The sequence below is a fragment of the Bactrocera tryoni genome, chromosome 3, assembly GCF_016617805.1.
Source record: "Bactrocera tryoni isolate S06 chromosome 3, CSIRO_BtryS06_freeze2, whole genome shotgun sequence".
NCBI lineage: Eukaryota > Metazoa > Arthropoda > Insecta > Diptera > Tephritidae > Bactrocera > Bactrocera tryoni.
In genome coordinates this window covers 83956415-83971416 of record NC_052501.1, presented here as the reverse complement: position 1 = coordinate 83971416, position 15002 = coordinate 83956415, and the positions used below count along the sequence as shown (strand labels likewise).

Here is a 15002-nt window from a genome sequence, read left to right as displayed (position 1 = left end):
TTTTTGGCTAAAACTAATTAGAACGCTATATTTTTATATTTTATAAACTTTTGCGATTTTTTTACTGCTTTTTTCGCACCAACTTGCCTGCCGTCTTTTCAAGTATTTTTAAACGTCGAAAAAACATTTTCGAATAAACATAAATAGTTTCGAATATGCAAAAAAGCTTTTGAATAGACCAACTAAGAATATAAGAAAAAATTTTCGAATATAGGAAAAAGTTTTCGAATATACAAAATGTTTTTCGAATATACGAATACTTTCGAATATACGAAAATACTTTCGAATAAACAAACATTTCTAAGAATATATGAAACAATTTTCGAATGTACAAAATGTTTTTCGAATATTCCAAAAACTTTTTTGCAACATATGCACATTTTTCAAATATATAATTCGTTTTTCGAAAATATAAAAATTTTTAGTATGTACGAAAATATTTTCGAATATGCAAAAATACTTTCGAATATATGAATACTTTCGACTATATAAAAATTGTTTCGAATACACGAAAATAGTTTCGAATATACTAACATTTCTACGAATATATAAAAAAATTTGAAATATACAAACTGTTTTTCGAATATCTAAAAATACAATTTTCGAATATTCAAAATTTTTTTTTGAAACATAAGTACATGTTTCAAATGTATGAATACTTTTTCGAAAATATGAAATTTTTTTCGAAAACACGAACATTTTTTGGAGTATAGGAATATATTTTCGAACATACAAAATATTTCCGAATATACGAATATTTTTTCGATTACACGGACACTTTGGAATATGCGACAAAATTGTGTCGATACTCTCGTTAATATACTTTCGAATATATAAAATGTTTGTCGAATATCGAATATTTTTTGGAATAAACGAACACTTTTTCGAAAATGCGACAAATCGCGCAAAATTGTGTCGATACTGTGTTTAATGTATTTTCTCATATATATTTTCAAATAAACAAAATATTTTTCGAATATCGAATATTTTTTCTAATATACGAATATTTTTTGGAATTTACGAGCACTTGTTCCTAAATGCGACAAATCGCACAAAATTGTATTTTTACACTCGCTAAATGTTTCGCGAGCGTGTCGAGCGTGCAACAAATAAAACAAGTCGGAAATAGCAACAACTTTTTTGATTATTTACCTTATATGTTTCTTCGTCTGCCAATATTATGTACTTGTATATTCCTATAATTTTATATTTCTCATAAGCGTCTTTAAAGCGGCGTTTGCCTTAGGCTTACTCATGCTGCCAACTAATGTCTACCGCACCGCATATTTCTCGCACAAAACCGCCGCATACAATTCAAAACTATTATACAATTCTCACTTGCTGCACACATTCCGCGCTAATACGTCGGAATTCAGACCAAAACAAAAAACAAAGTATAATCTTAAGCATCATTTAAATCACAGTAATGCTGACTGCCTTCCGGTCCATGAGCAGCACCACCACCCGCGCCTGGCAACTCGCCACCATTGTTAGCGCTCACGACATACGCACTACCGCCGCTAGCCGCAGTCGCCACCGGCTGCGTCAAATGCTGTTGTTCATCGTCCAACGACAGACCCTCCTCCACCAACGCATCCGAATCATTGTTGTGCTGCACCTGCGGCGACGACGAACTCTCACCACAATTCGTCGCATACACATGTTGCATGCGACCAGCCGGCAATTGATTCGAATCATCCGTATCTGCATCGCGTATCGAACTGAAAGCGCCGCCGGTATTCGCATTTGGCGATGATGTATCTTCATTCGGTGGATAGACGTGGCGATGATAACTGCCGCCGCCACCGCTGCCGCCCCCATCACCATCCAATTCGGCCTCGCGTACGCTACCGAAGACGGGTGTGTGTGAGGAGCTGTTGCGCAAGCTGGCGGGTGGCGACCAGACGGTCTGATAGAGCGGTGAGGCAAACACATACATGTGATTTAGGTATTCCATATCGTAGGAGGGTAAGTAGGAATCGGTCTCCAGTGGATTGTAGATGGGCTGGTACATGGGTGTTTGACGGCAACTATAGGGGCCGGAGGTGCCGCCCGTGTAGTGCGGCGTATCGTATGCCTGGCTGCGTGTCGATGACATGGCATACGTGGCTAGACCCGCAGGACGTGGTGGCATTGTGGCGTAAATGCCACGATAAGCTTCGAACGGTGTCTGTGGGTAGTAGGCATCACTCCAGCGTACATGGTTCGGTGTGTAGTCGCCTTTAGCATACAACTGCAATTGGAGAACATTGAGTAAGTGCCATTCTTTGTAAATTAAAACGACATGCAAAACGCGCACACAAACACACACATACCTGTATTGGACGACAGAAGCCTTTGCTTAAGTGCCGCGGCACACCCAGCGTGTAGCTGTGACTGAAGCCGACCTCAGAGCTGAGTAAATACTCGTGAAACTTGTTGGGAAAGAACTCAATGTTGCGGTAGTTGTTGTAGATTTCAGGCTGCAGCAGAAAATGAAAGTTGATATTCATTAGTTATACAAAACGGAAAAAATCAATAATTAAAAAGCTTGCTGCAACGATTTGTTTGCACTTGCAACGCACTTACCGTCAAATTCTTCTTTTTCTTGTAGCTGGCCCAATTCTGCGCCTCCAGTATCAGCTTGCCGCCGGGTCGCAGCTGGTTGAACATACGCTTGAAGGCCATCTTCAGGCCGGCATCGCCGAAATTCAAGTGTATCCACTTGGTCACCGATAAGCACAGTATGAGATCATATTGCTGTGTGTCATTGGCCAGCTGCGCCTCGTCTTCCAGCACATAATTCTGATGACGAAAGAACACGTTGCGTGGAAAGTCATTTTTGCGCTTACGATTTGCGGCGCCGCCGCTGCTGGCCGGTGTGGCATTGCTGCCATGACCAGGCGTGTTCGTGGACGCGCTGGGCGAATGGGTGTCATGCACGTTAGCGGCGGCGCCAGCTGCGCCTGTTGGTATGCCACCATATGTCAGTGGAAATGACACGGGAAATAAATCTGTGGCAGGTACATGCAATGCTTGCAGTTGTTGTTGTTGGTAATGATTGTGATGATGATGGTGCATGTGATGCATGTGATGGTGATGATGATGATGGTGGTGATGGAATTGTGGGTGGTGCTGCTGCTGCTGTTGTTGTTGCGCCTGCTGTTGTGACGACGCGCGCTTTTTGCGGCGACGCGTCTTTTTCGGCTTTTTTGTGCTAGCGTCAGCTGTGGAGGCTGCTGCTTTGTCACCCCCGACGTTGGCAGTGTCTTTTGTGCTGGCAGTTTCTGTCTTTATTTTGCCCACAGCGCTACCGGTAGTCGACTTCTCTTCTTTCAACGCAGTTTTCAGTTCCTCCTTTTTCACACAACCGGTGGCGACCGCATCCGACGCTTTATTTAATGGCGTGCTGGTCGACGGTTTGACCGCAGACTCTGGCGGTATGAGCACGTATAAGCCGAGATTGTGTCGCGCACGTGCAACCAACTTTCTATCGATATCGATGCCCAATATGGATTTGGGCGCAAAGTTGCGCGCCACTGTGATGGTCATATGACCCACATTGCAACCGATATCCAGTATGTCTTTATTTTGGAAGAGCTCCAAGTGGCGCTGAAACACCTGCAGACGCACATCCACCAGCTCGTTGAGGTGGCGCAGTCCCACGTAGCGATCGTAATTGCCATACTGGTACTTAACGCCGTCGGCACGGAAATTCGGCATTTTTGTTAGCGGCATAATGGCAGTCGAACTGGTTGAGACATTAGCGCTGCTCTTTGCTGCAGCAGTGACAGCTGCTAAACCATCCTCGCTCGGCATTGTGGTGGAATTCTCGCCAGCGCTTGTGTCCATCAACGATTCTTGCTCGCCAGCGGCGACCGAAGTTGCGCCGGAGGTGGTACTTAACGGACTGGCGAGTCCCACTTCGGAAATTGTCTCGAGCTTGCTAAAGTCGGGCGTCTCAACGCGCAACATGTCGGCTGTAAATGGAGGGGAGAGCGTCAGTAGTGCATTTAATTTCGTAATTAATTGATTTACCTTCGCTAAGTAACGATTTGGCTTCATCCGCTGGACTCAGCACATCGGTTTCGCTGATGGATGTCGAGCGACGCGTGGGCTTGCGCGCACCGGTGGCTGCAAGACGCGGCGGACGCTTCCAAGCGCCAGGTTGCGGCACCACGGGACTGACGATCTTGTCCATGACGTCGCGGTGGAATTTCTAAAAGATAACAGGAATAATATTTAAAATTAGATTTAAAAAAAAATTTTTTTTGTTTTTTTTTTTTTTTTTTTTTTTTTTTTTAAATTTTTTTTTTTTTAAGAATAATTTTTATAAAATTATTCAACTAGGTTTCTTTTCAAGCGCATTACTCGAACACCCTGTATTTGTATCGACGCGCTCACAAAAGAAGCTGTCGATGAAAACAAAAAAGGCGCGATGTAAACAAAATGAAAACAATTAATCACGTCCCCTACCGCGCAGCAACGATAAATATTACATACAAATACGCGCCTTCAAAGCTCACCGACACATATACATACATACTCGCATTTACGTGGCGAAAAAATGAACGCAAACAAAATGGAACAAAAGCCACAACGCAGCGCATTGACATCGGCTCCCCCGATTTCCCCATTAACCTTCTAACCGACCGCGCCAACACTGCCCTAATCGCCGCAACAGCAGCCACTTTGTTTACTTTTATTTCGTTATCCACTAAATGTGAGAATGTGTGGGTAGATACTTATATGTGACGCTCTCGCCTACCTTGTTCTTCTGCGAATTATTGCTCTCGCTTATCTTGCGCTTCCTTCCGCCACCGATACCCACCATGCCAGCGAGCGCACCGTGCCCGGCCATAGCGTTGCCGCACGTGCTGCCGCTCGCCGTCGACAATGTTGTTGAATTCAATTCCAAGCGCAAATCTCGATTGGCGCGCTCACGCGGCAACAACAAAGCGCCCACACCAGCGCCGCCGATAACAATATCGCCGCCAACACCAACGCCAGCAGCGCCTGACACTGCCTCCACACCACCAACCGCCTTTGTTGCTGTAGCAAGTGTGCCACTTGCTGCTTGCGGCTCTCCGCCAGCGCTTTGCAATGTCTCGCCGGCAACGTTTGGTGTTCCAGAGAATGTTGAGTTCACGATGTTGGCATACTGTTGTTTCACTGGCGATGTGCTTTTGCTCTTGCGCCGCTCAAAACGTGCCTCAGCAATGACGCATGATTTGCCCTCAACGGCGGTCTCCAAAATTTCGCACTCAACGCGCTCTTCCAGCAGTTGCTGTTGATAGCCAGCTGGCGCATTCTCGCATGTGCTCACCACCATTGGCGCGCTTTTGGCCGCTTTGCTCACATTATTGTTGACGCTCTCGCCCAATGGCACGCTCATGTTGGCGCTGCTGCTCTCTAACAGCGAAGCGACCGAAAGCGTTGTGGATAATGAAAGCGAAGTTAAGCTGGCGCTGGCCGCTTCAGTGGGCATTGTGCTGTTGGTCAGCGCGGTTGTGTCGCTGTCGCCAAGCGAGGCGCTGCCCACGGACGATTGGTACGAGTCGTGACGACGGCGCTTGCTCTTACGATTCTTGCGATGACGATGCTTGGCGCTGTGGTGGTGTGCGTGTCCGCCACGTGTGCCGCCGCGCTTCATCGGTGATGTTAGTTGCTTCTCGTACTCCATGGAATCGACGGGATCGAGCAAATGCAATGGATCACGTATATTCGGCGGTATGATGACCTCCACTTTGGGTGGTGTGGTGATGGGTGACTGACGTGGCGTGGTCGCCGGCGTATTATTGTTCGACGAAGCATTCGAATTTTCATTTTGCAGCGAATTCAAGTTGAGCGGATCGGAAATATTGCCGCCGAGTAAGAATTTGGTAGGCGGTATGATGGTCTCTTTGCGTACACGCTTGTCCGGCAAGAAGAATTTCGATCGTGTGCAACAGAAGTGCAGTGAGCTGGCAGCACTGCCGGATTGTGAGCTATTTGTGCTGCCATTGGCAGTGTCCTTGCCGTTTGGGTGGCCGCCATTGCAGCCGTTGACGAGGCAACAATTCGTGTTCGCATTGCCGCCGATGGTGTTGTGTGCCGCGCCAGCGCAAAGCACGTGATGATGATGGCTGCCGGTGCCCCTGTGGATGGAGAGAGAGAGAAGCGATTAATACAAGTGGAAAAAGGCGTTCAATAGTTTTTAGGTTAAGTATTTTCTAATACAATTATACAAAAAGCGTGTATTATACGCATGCGAGGTAAAAAATACAACAACAATATATGAAATGAAGAAGAAAATTAAAAAAAAATATGTTTTAAAGGAAATAGAAGTGGCCATAAAGGTAGGAAAATCCAACTGTAAACCAAAATAACACCACATATTGTTGTTGTAGCTGTCTTTCTACATAACTTGTTTACACACGAAACCATAAAATATCAAAAAACAACAATAAACTCCTACAACTTAATTACTAACCCCTTCCCCACCACTCGCAACCCATGCAAGTGGCAACCCCATTCGACTCACCTGTGTGCCAGCAGCTTTTTGTACATTTTCATGTGACCATGGCCGTAACCCAGTTTTTCTAGGTTAGCGATGGCGGACGGTGGCAAGCCATTGCCCGATACACCAGGCCCACCAGTTGCGGCGCCAACACTGCCACCGCCACCTGCCGCATTCGCGCCACCCACGCCACGATGTCCCCCACCACCGCCGCCGCCGACACCGCCGCCAGCATGCGGATAGTAGTGATGACCGCCAAGCTGATTCTTAAAATTCTGTATATTCTCGAGGTCAGCCTTACTTTGCGCGCTTGCCGCCGCAGATGCGGCCGTTACAACGGCATCAACGCCAGCGCCAGCACCACCAACAACACCGACGACATTACCACCTTGCAGCATATGCTGTTGCAGTTGTTGTTGCTGTAGTTTGGCACCACGCTGTTGCCGCTTGTTCCATGTTTTGCCCTTCTTGTTGAGCAGCGTGGCCGGCGCGGTGGCGCGTCGATGGCGCACAAACTGTTGTGGCGCGCGAAATTGATGATATTGCTGTTGTTGCTGTGCTGGTTTTGCCTTATTATTTGCGGCATTATTGTTGTTGTTTCCACCACTTGGCGGCGTTGGTGAGCGCGTCTTCGGAGCGTTGCTGGTGCTGCTGCTCACCTGCTGTTGTTGTTGTGGCGCGCTGTTGGCGCCGCTTGGCTGTTGCCGCTGTGATGTGGTCGAATCCACACAATTCTCACTGTTCACACTAATTGCTGTTGTGGAATCGGCAGCTGCCGTTTGACAAGCGTCCTTGCTGCGCGTTTCCATAGTTCCACTTCCGATACAATTGACTCTCAAAGACTGTTTTTAATCGCTTTTCTACTTCGCCTGCGCTTGCTTTTCACTGCATACTTATGTTCGTAGATTTGATTCGCAAATTCACTTTGCCTTGCCTTGTTGTTATTGCTGTTGTTGTAGTGTGGGTAAATTGCCGAAGTTCTCTGTGCTGTAATTAAACAATTTAAGTTTGTGAGTTTAGAGCGCGCGACTTTTTACTGTTTGCAACGTTATGTGTGTGTGCTAGTGTCGCTGCCGTTAGTCTAGTACGTATTTAGTGTGCTTTTAGGCGCTTAATTAATTTACTTCGTAGAAATGCCCGGCAATCAAGTGGCTGTTTCGTGCCTTAAATGCCATTTGGCAGTGCGCCTTGGTCTAAAATTAAAATCTTAGTGAGCAGCGGCTTGATTGCATAGTTTTAGGCATTCTAAAGGGTAAATTTTAAGCAAAAAACACTGCGTTAGAAATTAAGCATCGAATTTTCTATGCTTAATTGCTTGCTGGTTGACCCTTTCTTGTTAAAAATAAAGCGAAAATGTTTCTCACAATTCTTTGCATATCTTAAAGCGTTTAGGAAAGGAATTTTTTTGTAATTTTCCACACAATTCCATGCATACCTCAAGGCATTTTTCTTGTTCAAAATAATTTAATTTTTTTTTTTATATGCACAATTCATTGCATATCTTAAGGGGTTTTCAAAGATAACATATTTTTTACAATTTTTCACACAATTCGTTGCATATCTAAAGGCGTTTTCAAAAATCAAATAATATTTGCAATTTTTCATATCTTAAGACGTTTAGAAAAGATGATTACTTCAATCATGAAAAATACATTGATGTTCAATTTCAAAATTTGTATTCATGACAATAGCGAAAAGTGACCATTAAGATAAAATTAAAAAAAAAAAAAAAAATTATTAGTTTCTATAATTCGATATTTCTAGATATGCAAAAATATCTGCTTTGAAGAAGTTTTCAAATTTCGAATTATTTTCGAAGATGTGGTCGTTTTAGTACCGTGGCATTTGCACCGGTTTATCGGACTAAGAAAATTCAAATGCTTCTTTTTCTTGAAACTACTTTTTTTGTGAGATGGTTCACATGATATCCGAAGTTGTACTCAACCAATTACTTTGAAATTTGATTTTGAAAAAAAGTCTTTGTTATGCATCTGTCTGCCTGATCCTCGGATTTTCCAAATTTAAATTCTAGTTACTTTAAAAACTTCGAAAAAGTCAAAATGATGTCATTTTTTTCAGGTCGATGCCATTTTGTTTTTTTTTTTTTCTCTGGCATAGGTCTATCCGACAGGGACGGCTTTACTAATGCAGAGCTTTTTAAAATTGGTTTGCTTAGTTTACTGCAAGGGTTGGATTCATGGTACACAGTTCGACGACATTAAATTTTTTTTAATTTTAATAACTTTTTTTAATTTGTTTTAAATTTATACTATTTTTCTAAATTTTAATTAATTTTTTTTTAATTAAAATTTTTTTTTTAATTTTTATTAATTTTTTTTTTATTTTTTTTTTTAATTGAACATTTAATTTTTTTTAAATTTTTTTTAATTTTAATTTTAAATATTTTTCCTAATCTTTTAAATTTTTTTATTTTTTTTTCAATATTTATTATTATTTTTTATTCTTTAAATATCAACAAAATCATAAAAAATCATAGTAAGTGTTCAGGTTTAGGCGTATACACCAGAAAACCTGCTCAATGCGCCTAAACGCAGACTATATGAACATTTTTAATTAATTTTTTTATTAGTTATATATTCTTTATTTTTATTTTTATTATTTAGTTTAAAAAGTACCTAAAATTTAGACCTGCTGAATACGCCTAAAAGCAGACTATATAAATTTTTTCAAATATGTTTTTATTTAATATTCTGTACAAATACTTTTTTTCTTTATTATTTAGTTTGAAAAATGCCTAAAATTTTACTTTCTATACCCGAAGACCATTTAAAGTGCAATTTTTGTCTATAATGCGCCTAAAAACCGGCTATGAGCAAATTTTACAACAACTTTGACACAATAAGCAGAATTTTCTAAAAATATATTTGCTTCCAAGCTTTAAATGCTTAAGGTTAACAGTAATTTTTCGCGCCTTAAGCATAGCACGCCTAAAAGCATACTAAGTAATACGTCAGCAGCCGCAATTCGACACACTATTAAGCACACTTCACGGCGCTTTCCATAAACAAAATCCGCTTACCTAAATTATATAACAAATTTTCAACAAACAACTTTGCAAGCTTTATTGTTTGCTTAAGCTTTAATGTTTATTGGACGAGACTCTTGTAAAAGTCACATTGTTGACGTATCAAGTTTGAAGCGATTATTCAACACACTCTGTCCGGCGCTCCACTGTAAATGTGGCGCGTTTTTTTTTCTTTGTTTTGCTTGCTTTGTTTCACTTTTTCTTTTTCACTTTCTTGTAGCGTAGCTTGGCACTTGTCATTGACGTTTTAATTCAATTACATTGACCGATGGAATGTCGTTTACGCGGCGGTTGTTGTTGTACTACTCGCCTGCAATGACTTCAACGACTGAAGTTTTTTGTTTGTTTTGAACTTTGCCTGTTTCTAGACGCACTCGTATAACGGTTTTTTATTAACGTTTGCTTAGCGCGCGCTTAAGTAATAAAACGCGGCGCATTCACTACGCTTCAATGCACTTCGTAGACTCGACTCGATGCCGGCCAGGCTACTTAACACACTTTAAAGTCACTCTCGCGGTCGTTGCGATTCTTCTTACTCAGCTCTGCTTTCTAGCTCTGGCTTTGCCACTTCTTTCACTGCACTTTTGTTTTATTCGCGCTTTAATTAAATTTTCCGCGATAATGGCATTCACTTTTTGACACGCTTACGCTCTATACGGCGGGTATTTGCGCGTCTGTTGCCTACTTTTGGGCGCGCCGACTTATACGCGCTTTAATGCCGAAATCAGCTTAAAATTTCGTTTTTTTCTCTTTATCTATTTTACTTTTTATCATTTACTGTTTATTTGTTCTGTTTCTTTGTGCTCACTTCCGTTAGTTGACTTCGTTTCTTCCGCTCGAAATCAGCTTCCGCTTCCGTCGTCCACTGTGCGCGTATAATTGTGACTGCGTTGAATGCCGTCTGCGCAACTCCGACCCGGCCGCCGTCAACAGCCACCCGCAATGCTTTTGTGTTTACTGCACCTCGGCTCAGCTTTAAGGGAGCTGCGGAGCTGTCTGAGTACGTGTGCTGCTTCTACTCCGCCCTCTATTTTGTATGTACTATGTGGGCGTACGGGCAGTCTGCCATCAGTTGTTGTATGAAATCTTTAAAGCACTTGCAACTCATGTCAATGTTGTTGTTGCCACAGCGCCTGGTGCGCTCGGATCGCTTTACTCAGGCTGTCTCTTGTCACTGCCGTCGCCTGGCTGCTTTGCTGGCTTGCTGTTGTTGTTGGCGTGCACTGAAATGTAAAAAATGCCCATAAGGGCAAAACGTGTTTAATACACTCGACTTTATTTGTCTAACAACAACAATAACAAGTATATAAAAAGTGCTTGAGGTGAGAGGTGAGAGGATGGCGGCGGCCTACAACTAATACAATGGACTTAAATGCTAAAATATTAATAAACTCTGCACGAGTAGGTATAAATGAGTGCATACATATGCACGGACGTACATTTGTCTGTATGTAAATAAACGCCAGCAGCGTCTACGTACATTGCCAGGCTAGCACTTAACTGTCTGTGCGCCAGTTTAAGTCCTTTGGGGCTCACAACTGTTTCTGCTGAGTCAACTCGAGCGCTTCAACTTGACAAAGGTAAGGCAATATGACAGCAACAAAAAGCAGCTATATATTTATATAATGGAAAACAGAATTTAGCTGGCAAAATCATAATCAAAAGCAGCAGGAAAATGTGGGGAATGTGGGCAACACCAACATATAGACACACCTACATACAAACCCATACAGCCAACTCTCAACTAATAACAGCGCAATCTATAGCTGATAAACGCTAAAAGCTTGCTGCCATAAAGTGTAGATTCTATAGGCGCCGTGGAGCGCCCTACTACAAAGCCAACAACAAAAATCTAATTTCCTCAACTGCTGTCTATCACGTACGGCGCGAAAACAATCCAAGCATGCGGCTCATCCGCAGCCACGAGCAGACACCTACGACAGCCCAGTCACCCAAAACCAGCAGAGCCACTCACACTCACACTTATCCCTGCCTGCATTCCTTTCGGTATAATTTCCTCTCCACTAACCCTACGCAAACTCTCAAACCCTCCGACTCATTTCTTGTTTCCTCGTGAATTCGTCGCATCAGCTGCTTTCAACCGGAATTTGGCTGATTTTGTGGTTATAAATTGTTCGGGTATCAATTGAATGTTTTTCCGCTCTGCTCCGCTCATTTTGTGCCGTGCCACGAACGCGCACACGACTACAATTTCAATTGAGTAGTAATATCTCCCCTTAGTTTTCGTGCGCTCTGCTCCTTCACCCCCCTCCAGCGTTGTCAACTGCTGCTATTCAATATTTCTTTGCTTAATCTGACGCTTCCGTTTTTACGATAATTGTTGGCGATATTGATGATGGCAGCAAGTGGCACACAGAATTTAGAGTGTGTCTTATGAGAAAACGCCATGAAAAACTGTCGACACGAGTGTTTTGTTCGCAGCATATTCTTCACTTAGTCGTTTTCAGCTTTGCTGTCGCTGTGTGGAAATTCATTTCGAACATTTAATAATGTTGGAATTTTAGATTGCATGTTTGATGACCTTTCAATTTATTGAAAAGCTACTAGGGGATGCTACATGCTTTTTATGTACATAAATCGTTTGCTATAAATAATTATTGCTACTAAGGTGAAGTAATGTCGATTTGGAGTACACTTCCTTGCTTAATAACAATAATAATGTCAATCGAGAATCTTTAGATATTATGGAAGCTTTATAGCTTTTTTAAACAGCAATGTGGATTTAGAGTACACTTCCTTGTTCAATATTAGTAATAATGTCAATCGAAAATCTTTTGATAATATGGCAGCTTTAGAGCTTTTTTAAACTTCAGAGTTTTCTCTACCTTGGGAGCTTTGACTCTGCTTTAGAACTTTTACAAAGTACTAAATTGTTACTAAACATTCTTAAAGTTGAAGAGCTTATATTCGGTTGTTGAGCTATCACTCAGCTTCTAAGCTTTTACTAAATTTTTATGATAGTTCGATGAACTGTGAAGCCTTCACTCTGCTTTAGAAGTAAACTTTCGCAAAGTTGCAGAGCTTTCATACTGTTGTAGAGCTTTCACTTATCTTCTAAGCTTTTATAATACTTATTTTTTATTTTAGTTCGATGAACTTTGCAGCTTTCACTCTGCTTTACAACTGCTACTAAGCCCATAAACTTTTAGTAATCTTTCGTTAAGTTGCTGAGCTTTCATTCGCTTGTAGAGCGTTTTCTTAGGTTCTAAGCTTTTACTAATTTTTTATGATAGTTCGTTGAACTTTGGAGCTTTTACTCTGCATTAGAGCTTCTAATTAGCTCCAAAGCTTTTACTACATTTTCGTACAGTTGCAGAGCTTTCATTCAGTTTTGTAACTTTCAGCCTGCTTTAGAGCTTTTATTAAACAAATCCGCTAAACTTGTACAAAACTTTCGTAAATTTCAATGAAATGTTAGATGCTTGTAAACTTCTTTCTTTTCTTCAGTTATTTAGCTCACTTGCATCTTAAAAATTTTATGTTTTAAGCCACATGACTAAATTTTAAATTAGCTACCTATTTTAGCATTAGATTTAATAAACTTTTTGATAATACTCTGAATGAACCTTGTTAGAAGTTTTTTTTTAAACAGTATGATTTTCTCTAATATCTTCTTTATGAATATGCCTTAGAGACTGCCATATTTTCGAAAGCTTTCATTTAAAATCTGAATATGCGATTTTAGAAGTTCTTTCTTTATATACAATAAAGTCCTAAGGATTCTAGGCACTTTAGTTTTGGAAAGAAAGCATGCAGGATCATCAAAAAACCAGGAGAGTCAATAATATTCAAATTTTTGTCATGAACTATGACTTTACAATATTTAACCCCTACGTATAAAAGGAGTATTATGTTGAATTTGCATTACAATTGGAAATTCAGAGAAAGCAGAGCCTTGAGAGAGCTTTTATTTGCTTATCAAAATATAAGCTAAAAACCGAAGTATCTGCATTTGAATGGATTATTAAAGCCAATCAACAGTAAAATGAGTCTGAGAACCGACAGTCGATACGAAAGGTAGGGAGAAAGTGATAGCTAAATGGCATTGAAAAACGATAATCTTTAACCCAATCATACTTTGCATTTCAATAAGCCAATAATTTGACGCATCTTCATACAAATATGCGAGGTATGCGAGGTAAGCGATGAAAATGCCCCAAGGACAGAGATAACGCAACGGGTTATGCATAAAATAACAGTTAGCGGCACGGGGGCAGGGTGATGTAAGCGCCGCGTGGGCGAAAATTGAGTAAACGCAGGAATGCCGAAATGACAACTTTATAGGCTCGTTACGGCGAGCTGACAGGTTGAACGACTCTATACGACCAACGGGCAAACGGTATTTGAGGCACACACACACAAGCGCGCTGACATACTTACATGCGCTCCTTTTTTCATGCGAGGCAAGCAAGGCGTTCGTGCTTAAGGCGTTAATTATGTTTGTGTGTGTGTGTGTTGGTGTTGGTGCTGACGCTTATCATTGCTGTTTGTCATTGTTATTGCCAGCTTTGCGCCCGAGTTTTTGTTGTGCTTTATTGTCATGCTGTTTATTGTTATCATTGTTGGTAGCAAGCTTAACTGTTTGGCCGGTATGCGAGGCATGCAAGCGACTATAAAAGAGAGTATAATCACATATTTACACGCACACACATTCACACATACATATGTATGTGCATACTCGAAAAACACAATGGCAACTGAAGTGGCAAAGCCGATAACAAATATAAACAACAAGAACTCACAGGCAGCTTTATACATATATTAAATGTAGCTCCGCATGTGTGTGTTTGTGCTTTTGTCTGTGTATGTGTGTAAATAAATAACTGCTTAAGGACACTGCTGCGAATAACTTCAATGTAAATAGGTTATAAGGAAGCTGTAAGAAGCAATGAAAGCTAGAAGTGGCAGCAACAGTCTGCAGGCAACATAAGACAAGGCACGACCACCATGTTGTGCGCATGTAAGTATGTATCTACTTATGAAGCACAGTTACTTGTATGTATGCCATGCATTTTACATGTGTGCAGTGGCAACCTTTGTGACAGGTTCATTTACGTGCTCATATGTCATGTGGTTGTGCTTTCGCTGCCACTTCAGCTGTCTTTGACAATGTTACAACAACAACAACAACAACAGCAATAGCAAAAGCAACTTCACAAAAGATGACATTTTATTTCAGCACTTCGTTTGTCGTGTGTCTTATAAATAATAATGGCAAAATAAAGCATACATATGTATATACGAAATAAATATGTGTCAGTGTATGTGTGTAAATAAAAATATATTCCGGACTGTGAGCATAACACTTTTTACTGCATTCGTTTAAGAATTGGTTCAGGAAAATATTTTAATGGACGCAATTGAGCATTAAAAACACCTGCGCTGCGATACTGAGATACAAAAAACACACGTACACATACAAGCAAGTACAGTCAATAGCATATATTATTAAAAAAC

At 41.2% G+C, this 15002-nt stretch overlaps 1 protein-coding gene across 2 annotated transcripts in view; it reads right to left on the bottom strand.

The window, feature by feature from the left end:
* Positions 1-640: 640 nt before the first annotated feature.
* LOC120770426 (7SK snRNA methylphosphate capping enzyme bin3) overlaps positions 641-15002 on the bottom strand; it is a 144229-nt gene continuing 129867 nt past the window's right edge. The window contains exons 4-10 of one of the 2 annotated variants that reach the window (XM_040097876.1): positions 9519-10747; positions 6503-7465; positions 4748-6116; positions 4018-4198; positions 2569-3959; positions 2316-2462; positions 641-2233 (exon numbers count right to left, since the gene is read on the bottom strand). In XM_040097876.1, coding sequence (XP_039953810.1) covers positions 1403-2233; positions 2316-2462; positions 2569-3959; positions 4018-4198; positions 4748-6116; positions 6503-7287 — 4704 coding nt within the window. In that variant the 5' untranslated portion in view covers positions 7288-7465; positions 9519-10747 and the 3' untranslated portion in view covers positions 641-1402. The remainder of the gene's footprint in view (positions 2234-2315; positions 2463-2568; positions 3960-4017; positions 4199-4747; positions 6117-6502; positions 7466-9518; positions 10748-15002) is intronic. The other variant, XM_040097877.1, reaches the window with a different exon arrangement.